Below are 18,600 nucleotides of genomic sequence, written 5' to 3'. Positions count from 1 at the left end.
GTCCTTCAGCTGGTCGGCTCCTGAGCAAATATGTATACTTCAGTATAGGTCAGTGATAATGGACGTCATACTAAACTCCGAATTATACTCAAGAAACTAAAATTTATCAATATAGCAAGCACAATCGCTATCGTTAGTTTAGTATTATACAATCATAAAATATATACGAAAAGAACATAACCCGTGTCATGCCAACAACTGGTTCTAGAATAAATGTGTTTAATTCCGATGCAAAAACTCTATAAGGGACAACAGCAGTGGCGGATCCAGAGGGGGGGTTCCGGGGGTGCGAACCCCCCTTTTATTTGGGCCGATCAATGCATTTGTATCGGACATATGTTTTGCACCCCCCCCCCCCCCCCCCTTTGCCCTGGGTTAGCACCCCCCCCCCCTTTCGAAAATTCCTGCATCCGCCCCTGAACAGTATCGTAGCTATATCCCCTCGTAATAAGTCTGTTTAAGGGTTTTGTTAGTTTTTTGTGGTGAATACTGACATTTTTATGCTTTGTCAAGAATAATTCCAAAAACGATTGGATGATATTAAAATACCTGGAGGTATAAGATATCTGCATGTTGAGCTATATTTACGAATGATGTCTTTGTACCGACGATAAAAAAAATAGTAAATGTTTTGACTAGTTTGTGATATAGAATCGGCAGTAATTCATAAATTTCTTTCTCTAAAATCTAATACGTTGTTACATACACGAGCAAGTTGGTATATATATATATATATATATAACTCGTCTAAACATCAACCCAACAATGTTAGATCTGTAAATTTGCTTTCGCAGATTTTTGGTTCTTCCCTCGCCGGGATTCGAACCCTATCAACAGTTACACAGTTACATCATAAGATGGTGACAAGGGAATGTAATCATCTAAAAATGGATTATTAACGATAGGAAATGAAAAATCATCTCTTTTATCATAATTTTTTGCATTAAGATTAATAAGCTTCCCGTTAATGATATCATGATAAAAAAAAAAAAAAAAAGGGTAGTGGTCATTGTTAGTATTAGCTTTATCTAAAGTTAATTCAACAGGATAAATTACTTTAGGGTACATACTGAAGTCGTCATTATTGAGAGCCAATAAATCATCCAAAATATCTAAAAGTATTGTTAAATTTTTGTATCAGATGGGTCTTTGCTGATTTCAGTCATAAATTGTAACTCTTAACAAAACAAAAACAGGTCCGCAATAAGTGGTGCACAGTTAGTCCTCATTGGAATTCCGATAACTTGACAATATTCAGAATCTCCAAAGCGAACAAAAATGTTATCTGGTAAAAACTCAAGGCAAGATATAGTATCAAAGCATGTCCAATTGACATAGTTCTTTTGTGTGTTGCTTCTAAAAAAATACCTGAAAGAGTTTGAACATATGTATTCGCATTTTGACTTTTTAAATGCCCATTCAATTAGGTGTGTGAATATGAGGCAAAGTGGTATATAGGGTAGAAAAATCAAAACTTGGAACAGATTCAAAATCACCAATATATGCTTGCAATTTATTAAGTACTTCCAACGAGTTTTTGACACTCCAAAAGTAATTTTTAAAATTCCACTATTTTCAAAGGCCTTATTGGGACAATTTATTATCATGTTTTGATTGTACCTAGTGTATTAGTAAGTAGAATAAACAATTAAGTAGTGGAACAATGGCTTGAAGACGAAATTAATCTATATTTGTAAGGTGTTTTGTGTAGCTTCGGTAGCCAGTACATAATTGTGACTTTCATTGTATTTGGTTCTGATTCTAAAGAAGTACTGGTATCTAAAAGTTTATGTTTGTTACAGATGTCGTTTTCCAAAAATGGAATCAGTTGGAATGTTTGTGAATTCGTGATTTCTTGAGCAGAACCTCAATGTAAAATTTACGGCATACACTAATGATGTTATAAGCAGCCATTTAGCAGGGAAAAAACAAATTCCTGAGCATATGTTTCATTAATAATTTTAATAATTTAAATGAAGAAAAACATCCTTATTTACTAAATCAATCAACGCCTTTACAGACAAATAAGTTAGGATCCTCTTGAAAAAGTCATTATAACTTAAGACAGGGGACTCTTAACTGCTTGTTTGTGATTATAAATTTTGATGCGGTTTTTTTTAATGTGTATGTTTGATATGTATGTATACATGTTTATTGTGGTCATACATGTTGGTCACAAACTAAAGTTTATCCCACAATAAAATATTTGATTGATTTTTTGATTTGATTGATAAATTTCTGTAAATGTTTCCTGGAAATGTAAGATGTATAGATTGTTATAAGCAATGCACTATATGTTTTCCATCTCAAAGACAGTGATAAACCTTGGAAGATTTAGATATCCAGTCAGTGCCATAGGGTTTTGATGTCCAGTGGCAAATATTTCATGAATATTCAGGTTGTCCACCTTAATTCACTCTTTCTATGGAAATGCATTTTCATTTCATTTCCAGGCTCTTACCTTATTCAATGCTAAGAGTGACCACTGCCCTTTTTAGACCTGATGTTCATTGTTGGCATTTCTGACATGGCAATGATCATTACAAAATTTATGACAAACTGTTCTACTTTTTTTCTCTTATTGTTAACTTTCCTTTCCTTGATGGTGATGTTTCATTGGCTGCTTCTTTTTGCTGTACATTTTCAACTGGAAAGATATGTATTATTTTGCACAAATGTCTAGTATTCAATGGATGCAATATTTTCATAACTGAAAACTGTTCCAAGGCAGAATTACTATAAATTGAACCAAACTTTTACTATTATATGCACAAAAATATGCACATCAATTTTGTTTGCTGCTTACAGTTTCTATTTATCTATTATACATGTATTTTAAAAGATATTAGACAAAAATCTAAAATCTGTCAAAAACATTATACAAAGGCAATAACTCTGTGTTCAGTCATCTAATAATTTAAGTAATATTGACACTTTTGTAGATCTTGTATTGCTGATCACTTTTTCCTGTACATGTTTTAGTTTTTACCAATCTAATTCAAGTGTTTTATATTGTATGTGGAGAAAATATTAAGTACATGATGTAATGACTTGTTAGATATCTGTATTTTAAAATACAAGAGAATGCATAACATGCAACACCGTAAGCTTTTGCATTCTGATAAATGTTGTCGCTTTTAGATTTTCTCTTTGTATTATATGGGTTTGAAGATTATAAAAAAACGTTTTTTTTCTAAAGTGAACATTGATTGGTTAAATATTTCTCAGTGTGTTTGAATTTGTTTGTTAGAATTTTGGTCATGAATGTTTGTCTCTAATATTTAATTAACTGTGCATTTGTATTCACATATCGCAGATCAAAATTATTCGTTCATTGTGTAATCATACGTTTTTTGATTGAGTTAAGTCTGCCAATGGATATTTTATCGTATGTTTTTCTATGTTGTGATGTTATGCTATTGTTTCAGAAAAAGGGAGAAGGTTTGGATCCATTAAAACGTTTAATCCCGCTGCAAATGTTTGCACCTGTCCTAAGTCAGGAATCTGATGTACAGTAGTTGTCGTTTGTTTATGTAATATATACGTGTTTCTCGTTTCTCGTTTTGTTTATATAGATTAGACCGTTGGGTTTTCCCGTTTGAATGGTTTTACTCTAGTAATTTTGGGGCCCTTTATAGCTTGTTGTTCGGTGTGAGCCAAGGCTCCGTGTTGAAGGCCGTACTTTAACCTATAATGGTTTAATTTTTAAATTGTTATTTGGATGGAGAGTTGTCTCATTGGCACTCACACCACATCTTCCTATATCTATATACAACAATTAATTTTACCCTTTTGTTCTATTTATAATAGATGGCCAAAATTTGTATGTTTTTGACAGACAGGGAAAGCTCAAATATTTCATTGCATATATCCAAAAGGATCATTTTCCTAAAGTTTTGTTGAAATATGTTCAGTTCTTTCAGTAACGTTAAAGACATGATGGACACAAATGTATCAAAATCATCATCCAATGGTTTCAGATATTTGGTATTTTTGTATTTTTGTGTGGTTGACCATATTTGTCATTTTCAGTTCTTACACAACTTCTAACTAATATAGTTTTTAGATTATAGGTAATAACATGAAAACTAGCTAAAACAGTAGTTTTAGGGCAAAAACTTCCATACAGTGTCATCTAATAATTTTTATTGAAAATTGTAGGAAGATCGATCTTACCATGCATTCTGAGCATTTTTGATCAAGTTTTTATATTTTCTCTACCCTTAACAGTTTTCAAGATAAAAGACTAATGAAACTTTTTTGTTATTTTATATAAATATGGATCTTGTCTATATACCAGCTTTGATTATTTGGAATATCTCAAAATTTCACTTCTTCTTACTACATGCACATTTGTACAAACTTCAAGATTTACCTGTGTTACATATATGAAAACTGTTTTTTTTTCTAAAGTGAATATTTTCCATGGGTTAAATATTTCGCAGTGGTGTTTTGCCATGGCTTTGTTTGGACTTGTTTGTTTGCTTTTTGGCCTCGAATGTATACAAACACATTTCAAATGTTGGCCTAGACATACTCTTATATAAATATTTCAAAAAACCTTGCCCTGCATCTTTCTTCAGATATTTAACAAGTCATTACATCATGTACATGATGTAATCACAGATCATTGATTGACTATTAAAACAAATCAACTGACCTCATATTAAATATGCATAGTTGCCACATGTTCACCTTTCTACCTCTATAATATAAAACTTTGAATTAAGTCATCTTTTATATTGAATTATTTGTAACTAAAATATTGAACATAAAATTAATACATTTATTTATATCAAATTTCCAAAAATATCTTCAAACTTTTCTCTATCTACCACTTCACCTCTGTTCACAAAAAGATAAAACTTCTGGTCATTTGAAAAAAATGTTATTAATTTATAAATGTCAGTTTTCACATCTTCTCCACTGTCTGAGAATGGAACAATCTCCTCTCGCTTGAAAATTTGATCCTCACGTTTGCCCCAGAAATTCAAATGTGAAATCATAACTCTGGTCATATCCTCGTTAACACCAATGATTCCTGTAATATTTTGTATATACATACTGATAAAATACAAAGAAACTGTAGCAGATATTGAAAGTCCAACACATGCAGCAATCACATTAAAATCAGCAAGTTGAGAATGAAACATAAATAATGAGTACGGAACCAAGGCAAATGTAATTCCAGTCTGGTAGATCTTTAACATTGACAAAATTTTTGCCACTTTAATTGGTTTAAAGAAATATATGGTTTTAAATTTCCTCTTTGCAATATTTGGATCAAACTCTGGCTTTTTCTTCTTGTAAGGATCAAATGTCTCAGGGTATTCTGACGATGGATAACAGCGACTAGGGAAGTATGTCAAACTGTTTAATTTGTCTGTAAACAAAACTTTTCCACTGTTTCTTTTTAAACAAGGTGAACTCATGCATCTTTTGAACACAACATTTCTCCATTGTTTTGTGAGGACGGGACACCTGTAAAAACAAATATAATTGTTTTCAATGATATTGAAATCAGCTTTTAATAAACTCATCATAGATACCTTTAAAGAAATTTTGTATTTGTGCCAGACTCATGTACAAACATAACAAAAGACTCATCAGAAAATACTGTATATAACTACTTCTATAAACTACTTGTTGACTTTTTTAAACTTATCTATTAATATGTGACATCAATTTTCGCTAACCGAGTAATTACATTATTGTTTAGGAGCCAGCTGAAGGATGCCTCGGGTGTGGGAATTTCTTGCCGCATTGAAGACCTGTTGGTGACCTTCTCCTGTTATTTTTTTCTATGGTTGGGTTGTTGTCTCTTTGACACATTCCCCATTTTCATTCTCAATTTTATTTTCTGGCTGTGATTATACCAATAGATGGCCTTGACCTGTTTTCTGCTCTTTGGTCTGGTGGTTGTCTCTTGAACCATTCCCTGTTTCCATTCTCAATTTTTTTATTTATCTCTTGGAAATTATGCAAAGATCATCCTTGCATGAAGCATGAATGTAGGTTTTTTTTTTTTATACATGCATGAATAAGAATCAATATTCTTATAATATAAGATGCAAACATTTATTGGTTAACAATTTTATAAAATAAACCATATAATATCTTTTTATAGTATTATTTTGACTATTCATATTCATGTAACTTGTTGTGACAGTTGATATGCATGCTTAGGGAGCTACCATTTGATTTTTTTTTTGGTTTTTTTTTGGGGGGGGGGGCCTGGGGGCTAGGATGAAAATTATTTTTTTGTTGTTATCTTTGTCCTGCCTTCTTTGTATTTTTCACTCTTTTCAGTCCTGCCTTTTATTTATTTTTTTTATCTTGGTTTACCCTGTTTTTTTTACATAAATTGTAATCCTGCCTTATTTTTGCAAAGTTGTTCATCCTGCTTTTTTTTGCCCCCCCCCCCCCCCCCCTAAAAATCAAATGGTAACTCCCTTATTTATTTTTTTCTGTGTACCTTTGTACACAACTGTTTCCTGTAATTTGTGTTGCAAATATTTCTTTTTATTTCTATTTGTTTTCAGTCCCATTTTCCCTTTACCACCCCCCCCCCCCCCTACTTTTCCCCTCCCCTCTTAAAAAATCTCTCCCTTTTTTGTCTCATCTGTTGTTAAGATATATTATCTAAACTATCAACTCTTTCAGTTTGGGTTGGAAAAAGGACAATGTATTTGTGGAAATATTATACACGGGAAATAGTCGGTCACTTTCCGATCCAAGCACGGTGTTTATATCTGTAGCATAGGTTTATCTCAAGTTGTGTATTTCTTAATCTACACACGACTTTTTGAAGTAGGGACAATGTGCTAGTGATTAGTTTGTTAAGAAATGTAATAAGATTTTCGATACCTAATGAAAACTCATCACGATATATAAAACATCATACCTACGGCTAGCAAAGCCAAAGGTGACAGAACTCCACACGTTCATCTTTGGTAATTAATGGGAGATAATCTACGAATTTAAAGAAAAGTTTATTTAAAACAGGTAAGAGTTAATTCCCTTTGTTCATTCAGTACAAGCAATAAGATATTATATGTGATTCACATTCGTGTGATGGGTTCCTACAGAGGTAAGAAAGATGCCATCAAATAAAGAATAAGGAAACACAATTGAATAAAGTAGCCACAGAGAATAATGGGGTGCGAAAGTGCAAGGAAAGCAGTGGTGTTTTATATGATTTGGTGTTGATGGATTTAGTAGAATCACGAGTTTATCAGTTTTAAAGTTAACAGGTTAAGTGTATTAAAATTGACATATTTTTCTATATAATATTTTAGAATGATACATATCTTTTTTTATTATTAATCAGTTGACAGTTTGGAAAATGGGATACATCATCTAAGATATTACATAATTTAAGATATTACATATTATGTTAACTTACGTTTTTTGGTATTTTTGTATATCGTCCAGTTTCGATTAAAATACAATGATTTTTTATTCTAAATTTGGTAAACATTTTTCGATTATTATATGAATAAATATGGCGCTGATATTGTTTTTGAATTGAACATGCATGGCAGCATATATATGGAACAAGAACTCACCAAACGGTCATTGCTACTGCTGTTGAATGACCATGCCGTGACTATCAACACATGCTAGATTTGCAGTGAACGAATAAAAAAGCTTTTTTTATATTGTCAATACGCAAATTATTTATAAATCCATGACATCAGTGATCATCAGTAATCCACCTGAACAATGACGTTTATAAAGGTAAATTAAAAAGATAATTCGAAAAAAATAGTGTCATCTGATCTGAGACTACTAAAGACGTGATGCCTACACTATAAATAAGGTTGACATAAAAACAACAGTTTTTATTTTTTTTTGTATTTTGGTTAATTAAAACTTAATATATAACAATATTACGTTCAGATGTAAGTTAACTCATTAAAAAAAACTTTGTAGCCATGCAAAAGACTCTTCAGTGACACTCGAATCAAAAAAGTTAAAAAGGCTATAAATTTGCAAAAAGAGCTTGAGGTTTTTCATTCCTAATATGACTTAACCAAAAGGTAGTCTATTTCTGGGTTATAAAATGTCCAGATCATTTATAATAATGACCATATATCAATGATAATTCCAGACAGATAACCTATATTTTTAGATGTTAGAAGCACAAGCCGTCCAATATATAGTTCATTGGGTTGTCAACCTGGACAATTTAATAATTTATAGTGCCATGTATAGAACAATAAATTAAGGTCTTACGTTAATGGGGATGATTGATATTTGTCTGGGGAAAAAAATGTCTTGTTTTAGTTTTAATTATGTCTTGAAAGGTATTTCAGTTGGAGTTCAGTGACCGCAAGTACTTTCAGATTGAAATAAAAATACCATTTTGAAAGTTGTAACACATCGAATATATCAAATTAAACGGCCAGTACATTTTTGTTTTCAGTTTTCTTTTACTAAATGTTCTATTGAAATAGTTAATTCAGGCGAAAAATCCCGAAAAAACCAAACGTCCAAGTTATGGTCGATGACAGAACTGTGGTGTAGTGGTTACCGCATCGGACTGCAGTTAACTGCTAGTAGTCTGTTGTTATTTATGTTTTATTGTCATTTTGTTTATTTTCTTTGGTTACATCTCCTGACATCAGACTCGGACTTCTCTTGAATTGAATTTTAAATGTGCGTATTGTTATACATTTACTTCTCTACATTGGCTAGAGGTATAGGGGGACGGTTGAGATATCATAAACATGTTTAACCCCGCCTCACTTTTGCGCCTGTACCAAGTCAGGAGCCTCTGGCCTTTGTTAGTCTTGTATTTTTTTAATTTTATTTTCTTGTGCACAATTTGGAAATTAATATGGCGTTCATTATCACTGAACTAGTATATATTTCTTTAGGGGCCAGTTGAAGGACGCCTCCGGTTGCGGGAATTTCTCGCTACATTGAAGACCTGTTGGTGACCTTCTGCTGTTATTTTTTTCTATGGTCGGGTTGTTGTCTTTTTGACACATTCCCCATTTCCATTCTCAATTTTAATACAACGGTTCCTGGTTGATTCCCGTTTCGGGGGAGAACATTTTAGGGACTAAATTTTCGGCTCCCCCTTGACACCATTTGCGAGTATAATCTTGAGAAAATGACGAAAGTCCGACGGAAGGGGACGATAAATGGCTGACCCGTGTTAAGAGAGAGCCATATCTCTTGCACGTAAAAGACAATATTGTAGATTTCAAAAAAGAGTAGATCAATGCCGCTACAGGGCAGCACTCGCACCTGCTAGTGGAAAGGGATTTATATAAGTTGCTATAACTTGTTGCCCAATCCACTATAAACAAATATGTTTAAACTAAGCTATGGTCGATAACATGCTGTTATAGATCACCAGACCAGTAGTAAGCACTTTTGGGTATATGTGGAATATTATTAATGTATTCATTTTCTGTAAATTAACCGTTTATAAGATATTAGAACGGTTTTCGTTTTTTGTTGCTTTTAAACTTCGTAGTTAATAGACGAAACGCGGTCTGTCGTAACATATATTTATGTCTGGTGGCTTCTTATGTGTGGTTTTAGGCTAGACTCTACACCTAGACATAATTCAGTTGTTCTTTTAAAGTATTTTTATTAGAAGTTTTTTTTTAATTTGGCGGTCAACAAGTAAACATGAACTACATATTCTCTAAACCATATTTCACAAGGTTACATTCTTAAAATGCTATTTTATATAGGTTGAAATTATTTTTAGAAGAAAAACCTCATTGCACTAGATTTATAAATTGCCTTTTTTTTAAGATTTAAGTCAATGTCCTTTATGTGAACATGTAAGTGACATGGATATATCATCTTTGCTTTCAAGGGCAACATCCACTCATATAGTCATATACTTTGTTTTTCCTCACTAAATATACTATTACCAGTCATCATGAAACTGGACCTTTCATAATGCCGTTTGTAATACTGAATACTATTTTAAAGTGTGTACCACATTTTTATACGACCGCACGTCGTATAATGCTATCACGTTGGCGTCGTCGTCTGCGTCGTCGTCGGCGTCGTCGTCAACTTCCGAATACTTTTAGTTTTCGCACTCTTACTTAAAATGTACTTAGATTTTTGATTATTAGCCCAGTTTTCAATTTGGTCCAGATCGGGGTCCAAATTAAACTTTGTTTGATTTCATCAAAAATTAAATAATTGGGGTTCTTTGATATGCCAAATTTAACTGTGTTAGTAGATTCTTAATTTTTGGTCCTGTTTTCAAATTGGTCTTCATTAGGTCCAAAGAGTCCAAATTAAACTAAGTTTGATTTTAACAAAAAATAAATTATTGGGCTTCTTGGATATGCTGTATCTAAATATTATTTAGATTTTTGATTATGGGCAAAGTTTTCAAATTGGTCCAAATCAGGATTCAAAATTATTATATTAAGTATTGTGCAATAGCAAGAAATTTTCAATTACACAGTATTAAGCAATAGCAAGAAATCTTCAATTGTACAGTATTGTGCAATAGCAAGAAATTTTCAATTGCACAGCATTGTTCAATAGCAAGAAATCTTCAATTGACAGTATTGCGCAATAGCAAGAAATATCTAATTGCACAATATTGTGCAATAGCAATCAATTTTCAATTGGAGTTATCTTTCTTTGTCCAGAATAGATATTTGTGCAATAGCAAGATATTTTCAATATTCTTTGTAAATTTGAGTTATCTTTCTTTGTCCAGAATAGTAGTTGAATCAACTTAAATCATCGTTTTATACAATATGCAATGTATTTTCACCATTACTACCAACTGATAATTTAAAACAAACTTTACCATTCAGTGATAACAAGCCCTTTTTTTTACATTTTAATATTTTGTGATGTATTTAAATGAGCAGTTATTGTTGCAAACTCAATTAGAAATTTGAATTGAGATCAGTTTTGGAATAAGGGAAAGTTTTTCTCATTTCAGATTTCATAAATAAAAAGAAAATTTCTTCAAATACTTTTTTGAGAGGATTAATATTCAACAGCATAGTGAATTGCTCAAAGGCCAAAAAAAAAATTTGTTCATTAGACCACATTCATTCTGTGTCAGGAACATATGCTGTGTCAACTATTTAATCACAATTCAAATTTAGAGCTGAATCCAGCTTGAGTGTTGTGTCCATACTTTTCCCAACCGTTCAGGGTTCAACCTCTGCGGTCGTATTTATAAAGCTGCGCCCTGCGAAGCATCTGGTTTATGTTATAATAATTTCGAAAAATATATTACAGTCATTCCTTATAATTTAATTCTAAATTTAAGTAATAAATCTATCCTGCCATGCTATATGCTCATTTTAACATGGGAAGGCATTATATTTGGTATATCTTAATATCGAACGTTAGTAGACGCTTTGAATGTCGCTATTTTGATTTCATGAACCAAAAATGTTATAGAAAATCACCAGTTTATCAATGAAAAAAGAACAGAAACATTTAAAATTACTTTTAGAATGTTTTTATTTTAATTACTAGCGAGCAACACCAACAAAAATGTCCATTTTGATCTCGGGCGATGTTCAAAATTCATCCGACGTTGAAATTTCGATTGTGACGTCAAACACTTGCAGCCCATGGTCTATTTGATTTAAGACAAAATTATGCATATGACCTGATAAATAAAATCTGTCAGCCAATCAACAACAACAACAATTTTTATTTGTCAACGAAGACGCCCGAGGAGCAGTACAATCAGAAGACGCGTAACATTTAAAATTAAACTATTTGTAGATTACTTGATATGTTTAAGGAAAAGCTTATATGCTTATATAGGAGACATATTGAAAACTTAAAAAACATTTTACTATTCGATTACGAAAGGTAGTCTCCAGTTGCTTCTACTAACTGGAATAACACCTGGTACATGGATTGTTTAATGTTTTAATAATTCACAGTAATTTATACACATAGTGTCTAAAGTCTTCCCCCCTTTTTAGCTCACCTGGCCTAAAAGGCCAAGTGAGCTTTTCTCATTACTTGGCGTCCGGCGTCCGTCGTCCGTCGTCGTCGTCGTCCTGCGTCCGTCGTTGTTAACTTTTACAAAAATCTTCTCCTCTGAAACTACTGGGCCAAATTAAACAAACCTTGGCCACAATCATCATTGATGTATCTAGTTTACAAATTGTGTTTTTTGACCCGGCCATCCAACCAAGATGGCCACCATGGCTAAAAATAGAACATAGGGGTAAAATGCAGTTTTTGGCTTATACCTCAAAAACCAAAGCATTTAGAGCAAATATGACGGCGTAAAATTGTTAATCAGGTCAAGATCTATCTGCCCTGAAATTTTTAGATGAATCAGACAACCCATGTTGGGTTGCTGCCCCTAAATTGGTAATTTTAAGGAAATTTTACTGTTTTTGGTTATTATCTTGAATATTATTATAGATGGAGCTAAACTGTAAACAGCAATAATGTTAAGCAAAGTAAGATTTACAAATAAGTCACATGACCAAAATGGTCAGTTGACCCCTTTAGGAGTTATTGCCCTTTATAGTCAATTTTTAACCATTTTTCGTAAATCTTAGTCAACTTTTACAAAAACTTCTCCTCTGAAACTACTGGGCCAAATTTTACCAAACATAGCAAGAATCATTATTAGGCTATCTAGTTTAACAATTGTGTTTTGTGACCGGGAAAACCAACCAAGATGGCCGCTACGGCTAAAAATAGAACATAGGGGTAAAATGCAGTTTTTGGCTTATAACTCAAAAACCAAAGCATTTAGAGCAAATCTGACATGGGATAAAAATGTTTATCAGGTCAAGATCTATCTGCCCTGAAATTTTTAGATGAATCGGACAACTCGTTGTTAGGTTGCTGCCCCTAAATTGGTAATTTTAAGGAAATTTTGCTGTTATTATCTTGAATATTATTATAGATAGAGATAAACTGTAAACAGCAATAATGTACAGAAATTTAAGACTCAAAAATAAGTCAAAGTGACCAAAATGGTCAATTGACCACCTAAGAAGTTATTGTCCTTTATAATCAATTTTTAACAATTTTCATAAAATTAGTAAATTTTTACTAACATTTTCCACTGAAACTACACGGACAAGTTCATTATAGATAGAGATAATTGTAAGCAGCAAGAATGTTCAGTAAAGTAAGATGTACAAACACATCACAATCACCTAAACACAATTTTGTCATGAACTGTCTGCTTCCTTCGTTTAATTCACATATACCAAGGTGAGCGACACAGGCTCTTTAGAGCCTCTAGTTTTAATTGTTGGCTGGAAGTCTTTTCATTGATTGACGTTCATTCGGAATATCCCTTTGTGAACCTTTTTTCATATTATAGCCCACTTTTCACTTCATTTGTCCGAATCACTGTTGATATGATTTTTTTCCTTATTTCTGCAGTTTTTCATAATGACATCTGTTGTTGGACATGTCCAATTATCTGATATACAGGAGGCCAAGCAGTACATGAAAGGGAAGTTACAACCAACACCTTTAGTCCAATTATGGGAACATAAAAATGTAAGTTGTGTATACTGTACATTCATCTCTAAAAAAATAAAATCACAAAAATACTGAACTCCGAGGATAATTCAAAAGAAGAGTCCCTAGTCAAATGGCAAGGTCTTGCATAGCATAACGCTATAGCACAGTATTGTACCATAGCAAGCAATTTTCAATTGCTGAGTATTGCACAATAGCAACCAATCTTCAATTGCACATTATTGCACAATGGCAAGATCAAAAGCTCAAACGTCTAAAGAGACTCTTGTTGAATAGAAAATACTATTAAAGACTGTATATCTAAGGAAATTTTGTGGCATAATGTCCTTTCCATTATTTTATTTCATATCCAGATCTTTTTAAAATTGGAAAACTTGCATCCTATCGGTTCCTTCAAACTACGAGGTGCTTTAAATGCTATTAGAAAGATACCAATAGAAAAATTGTCACTGGGAATATGTACTGCTAGTGCTGGTAACTTTGCTCAAGGTTTGGCTTGGAATGCAAAGAACATGGATTTAACGTGCAATGTGTTGGTACCAAGTCATGCTCCATTGACCAAAGTATCAGCTGTGGAGAAGCTGGGAGGAATTATAACCAAAGTGCAATTTGATAAATGGTGGGAGGCAATCGAGACACATAGTTATGAAGGAATGCAGGGAACATTTGTCCATCCTGTCTGTGAACCAGATGTCGTAGCAGGTATAGTTTTATTATACAGGGTATATGTATTTTGTCTAATTGTAAGGGACGTAAACTATTTGAAAAAGCTTCATATTTTAGGGAAAAGAAGACTTGAATGATTCATACCTTAAATATGACATGTCGAATTGTTGGACTTTAAAATCTTTTTTTTTTACCTTGAGCATCACTGTACTGAGGTAGCTCGTCCAAAGCTTATAATACAGTGATTTTTATACGCCCGTCTTTTAGACGGGACGTATTATGGTATACCGTTGTCCGTCTGTCTGTCCGTCGTCCACACTTCGGACAATAACTCAAAAACGCTTTCACCAATTTTCATGAAACTTAAGTGAATTGTTTATATCTATTGACGTAAGCTCCCTTTCGTTTATTTTTAATTTCAGATTTTAAGTTTTGGATTTATGGGGCTTTATTCATAAAAAAGGGGGGATTTTCAACACTTCGGACAATAACTCAAAAACACTTTCACCAATTTCCATGAAACTTTGGTGAATTGTTTATATCTATTGACGTAAGCTCCCTTTCCTTTTTTTTAATTTCAGATTTTAAGTTTTGGATTTATGGGGCTTTATTCATAAAAAAGGGGGGATTTTCAACACTTCGGACAATAACTCAAAAAGGCTTTCACCAATGTCCATGAAACTTTGGTAAATTGTTTATATCTATTGACGTAAGCTCCCTTTCAATTTTTATAAATTTCAGATTTTAAGTTTTGGATTTATGGGGCTTTATTCATAAAAAAGGGGGGATTTTCAACACTTCGGACAATAACTCAAAAACACTTTCACCAATTTCCATGAAACTTTGGTGAATTGTTTATATCTATTGACGTAAGCTCCCTTTCCTTTTTTTTAATTTCAGATTTTAAGTTTTGGATTTATGGGGCTTTATTCATAAAAAAGGGGGGATTTTCAACACTTCGGACAATAACTCAAAAAGGCTTTCACCAATGTCCATGAAACTTTGGTAAATTGTTTATATCTATTGACGTAAGCTCCCTTTCAATTTTTATAAATTTCAGATTTTAAGTTTTGGATTTATGGGGCTTTATTCATAAAAAAGGGTGATTTTTAACACTTCGGACAATAACTCATAAAGGCTTTCACCAATGTCCATGAAACTTTTGTGAATTGTTTATATCTATTGATGTAAGCTCCCTTTCAATTTTTATAAATTTCAGATTTTACATTTCCGTGTTATGAATTTTTATGCTTAAAAAAGGGGGGATTTTCCAATTTTGGGACAATAACTAACACTTTCGTTAAATGAGCAACGAGCGTATCATGCGCTTAAGCGCAGCCCTTTATTAATTCTTCATATCATCGGATTTTATAATGTAGGTTAACCCGTATATAATTTGAGACTTTATATAATTTAAGATGTATTATGTTGATATAATGTCATACATATGGTTTAATATCTATTTCAGGTAATGGGACAATAGGTTTAGAGATAGTGGATTGTATACCTGATATCAGTAACATTATAGTTCCCTATGGAGGTGGGGGCCTGATTTGTGGCATAGCTATAGCTGCTAAAGCACACAATCCAAATATCAAAGTATATGCATGTGAAGTGGAGACAGCTTGTCCATTGAAAGCATCATTACAAGCTGGGAAACCAGTCGAATTCCCTTATCAGGCCAGTTTTGTAGATGGAATGGGAGGGAAATCTGTCCTTCCTCAAATGTGGCCTCTGGTTAAAAGTCTAGTGACAGACTCGATTGTTGTTAGTCTACAGGAAGTGGCTGATGCAGTAAAGCTTTTGAGTGAGAGAAACAATATAAGGGCAGAGGGAGCAGGCGCTGCTACCGTAGCTGCAGCGATGAAAGGTGTTGTAGGAGATGGAAAAACAGCATGTATAATATCAGGTGGAAATATAGATACAGATAAATATATACAGTGTTTACAGGGCAATGTTCCATCTTAAAACCATACTGCTGAACTAAAGGAGGATAAAAGACAAAAAAATATTTATTATTAATTATGACATACATTGTAATCATTCAAAACAGGTATAATTCGTTCTTACTAATACGTCAGAAGACGAATACGTCAGAAGGCATATAGTTCTTTATTTCCTATAATCCTCATATATCTTCAGTCAATTTACTTTATTTTTATGGTCTTTAATTTGTTTTTTTAATTTTACTTCAATTTTATATGTGAATCATTGTTTTTTATATGTCTGCGATGATTATTTAAAACGATATCCCTTTTAATTATATATTACTGATAATTTTTTAATCAAAAATTAAATATTTATGTAATATTGCTGTGCTCTGGATATCCGAAAGACCCTGGACAATGTAAAATTTGCTTCTAAAGCCAATCATGCATATTCAAATTCGGTATTTGAAACGTATCAAAATCAAGAAAACAAGATTAGAAATAAGACACAATCAGTAAATTACTCATTTATGATAAAGCTTGGTTATCCAATAATCGGATTTACGATATTAAAGGTATGAGGGAAAGTTAACGATTGCAAAAACTTTCAGCACGGAGGTCGGCCTGCTTTCTCAATCGTCCTTACTTTCAGGAAATTACCCAAAATATTCAATGAAAATAGTTCCACATTAAACGAACTAATTTAAAAATGCCTTCTCCGTCCGCTTAAAACGTTCTGACAACTTTGGACAAAAAACAGTCCTCTTTCGACTTCTCAACATTGAAAATCATTGTAGTAATTACTCAATGATGTACAAGATACAATGTTGTCGTAACCACATTACCGATCTGCGAGTCTCAGTACCTGCAGCTATTTTAAATAGTTATCAAAGGTACCAGGCTTATAATTTAATACGACAGACGCGCGTTTCGTCTACATAAGGCTCATTGGTGACTCTCAGATCAAAATAGCTTTTTAAAGCCAAACAAGTACAAAGTCGAAAAGCATTGAGAATCTATTACTTCAAAAAATTGTGCAAAATACGGTTAAGGTAAACTATGCCTGGGATAAAAACAAAAAGTCCTTAGTATTTCGAAAAATTCATACATTTTATACAATCTTTCTTTTTTTTTTTTTTTATTAATTTTATACATTTTTAGAAACATTCATGTATAAAGCTTGTTCAAAGACAAAACACACGAATACAAATACTCATCTTTCAAAGACTATAATGTCAATCAGTACTCATTGGCATCAAATGGATTCAGCCAAAGATATAAACAGTCAATGAAAAGCATGATATTGTACAATGCCAAGAATATATATAGTACCGTAAATGTGCATAGCTGCATATCTGTAACATTTAGCGTTTAAAAATCAATGCTTTTGCAAAAAAAGAAATAATCAAAGATCTTATTTCAGTGTTTAAATGATAAACTTTTAGAAAAAAAAAAACTCACTAAAGGATCAATAAGTTTTGAAATTGAAATGTGATACCCAGTTTGCAATAACGTTTCCGATTACTTTGACAGCGTAAGCGTCTGCTGCTATGAATGAATTACCTACATTACGAATCGAGAAAGGGAATATAACACAACCGGTACATTTTTAAATGAGACGATGTTTTTTTTTATAGCTTAAGATCTAACACTACAAACGTATGTCCTTAGTGAGTTGAGACACTAACACATTGCATTTGTCAATAATTTCGTGAAGGTGACAATTAAACTTGTGTTTTGTGGATTCACGTATCTGGCAAACAAAATTATAAGTGTGCATTTTTCAGTCGTGTTCGCTCATGTTTTGTCAGAGGAAAACCGCTGTTTATGTAGTGTGTATAATAATAGACAATATACCACATCTTCTTATTTGAATATAGTGTTAATATGAATCACTATAAAATAGGGACGAAGGATACCAAAAGGACAGTCAAACTCATAAATCGAAAATAAACTGACAACGTCATGGGTAAAAATGAAAATGACAAACAATAGTACACATGACATGTAACATATAAAACTACAACCCCACCTAAAACTAGGGGTGATTTCGGGTGCTCCGAAAGGGTAAGCAGATCCTGTTCCACATGTAGCACCCGTCGTGTTAACGCTTTAACTGAGATATGCAAACTCCATGCGGTGAGACGGAGTGTAATTATATGTGCACTAATGGATAGTTGACAATTGGAATTTTAATTTGAGACGTTGTGTGTCAATATCGAGTAAAATATCATGATATGAAGCGGACTTTCTAGTTTTGGTTTTTAGAAGGCCTGTGTGAATTTTCTTTAATATGAGTACAAAAAATATCACTCAGGAGGGTTGCACAGCTGAAACCGTCTGGAATACTTGAAATTATTAAGAAAATACTTTGGCCTTATTCGTAAAACAATTATTAGGTTCTGGTCGGTCGTCTTTTTGAACTTCATTCAGTATAAACTATCGTTTTGAAGTATTAATTTAAGGTTTCATGGGCTCGTACTCTTTAGTTTCAGCTTTGATAGACTCTTAAGGCAACGTG

The 18,600-nt window shown here is 32.7% G+C and overlaps 2 protein-coding genes across 2 annotated transcripts; one reads left to right on the top strand and one right to left on the bottom strand.

Moving 5' to 3' along the window:
• Positions 1-4,765: 4,765 nt before the first annotated feature.
• LOC134725678 (transmembrane protein 186-like) lies at positions 4,766-6,947 on the bottom strand. The gene is made up of 2 exons (XM_063589691.1): positions 6,905-6,947; positions 4,766-5,481 (listed from the first exon to the last, which is right to left on the bottom strand). The coding sequence occupies exon 2, from the start codon at positions 5,430-5,432 to the stop codon at positions 4,791-4,793; it is 642 nt and encodes a 213-aa protein (XP_063445761.1). The 5' UTR covers positions 5,433-5,481; positions 6,905-6,947; the 3' UTR covers positions 4,766-4,790.
• On the top strand, positions 6,752-16,500 carry LOC134725677 (L-threonine ammonia-lyase-like). Its single transcript, XM_063589690.1, has 4 exons — positions 6,752-7,005; positions 13,384-13,503; positions 13,839-14,187; positions 15,620-16,500. The coding sequence occupies exons 2-4, from the start codon at positions 13,393-13,395 to the stop codon at positions 16,117-16,119; spliced, it is 960 nt and encodes a 319-aa protein (XP_063445760.1). The 5' UTR covers positions 6,752-7,005; positions 13,384-13,392; the 3' UTR covers positions 16,120-16,500.
• Positions 16,501-18,600: the final 2,100 nt, after the last annotated feature.

This window comes from Mytilus trossulus, chromosome 7, assembly GCF_036588685.1.
Source record: "Mytilus trossulus isolate FHL-02 chromosome 7, PNRI_Mtr1.1.1.hap1, whole genome shotgun sequence".
In the NCBI taxonomy this organism is placed as follows: domain Eukaryota; kingdom Metazoa; phylum Mollusca; class Bivalvia; order Mytilida; family Mytilidae; genus Mytilus; species Mytilus trossulus.
The sequence above is the reverse complement of the archived record's forward strand: the minus strand, read 5'-3'. Positions and strand labels throughout refer to the sequence as shown.

Excerpts from the sequence above, each read along its gene's own strand:
- LOC134725677 (XM_063589690.1), top strand. The coding sequence starts at position 13,393 with ATGACATCTGTTGTTGGACATGTCCAATTATCTGATATACAGGAGGCC. Across the intron at positions 13,504-13,838 it reads AATTATGGGAACATAAAAAT|ATCTTTTTAAAATTGGAAAA; the intron begins GTAAGTTGTGTA and ends TTTCATATCCAG. Across the intron at positions 14,188-15,619 it reads TGAACCAGATGTCGTAGCAG|GTAATGGGACAATAGGTTTA; the intron begins GTATAGTTTTAT and ends TATCTATTTCAG.
- LOC134725678 (XM_063589691.1), bottom strand. The coding sequence starts at position 5,432 with ATGAGTTCACCTTGTTTAAAAAGAAACAGTGGAAAAGTTTTGTTTACA.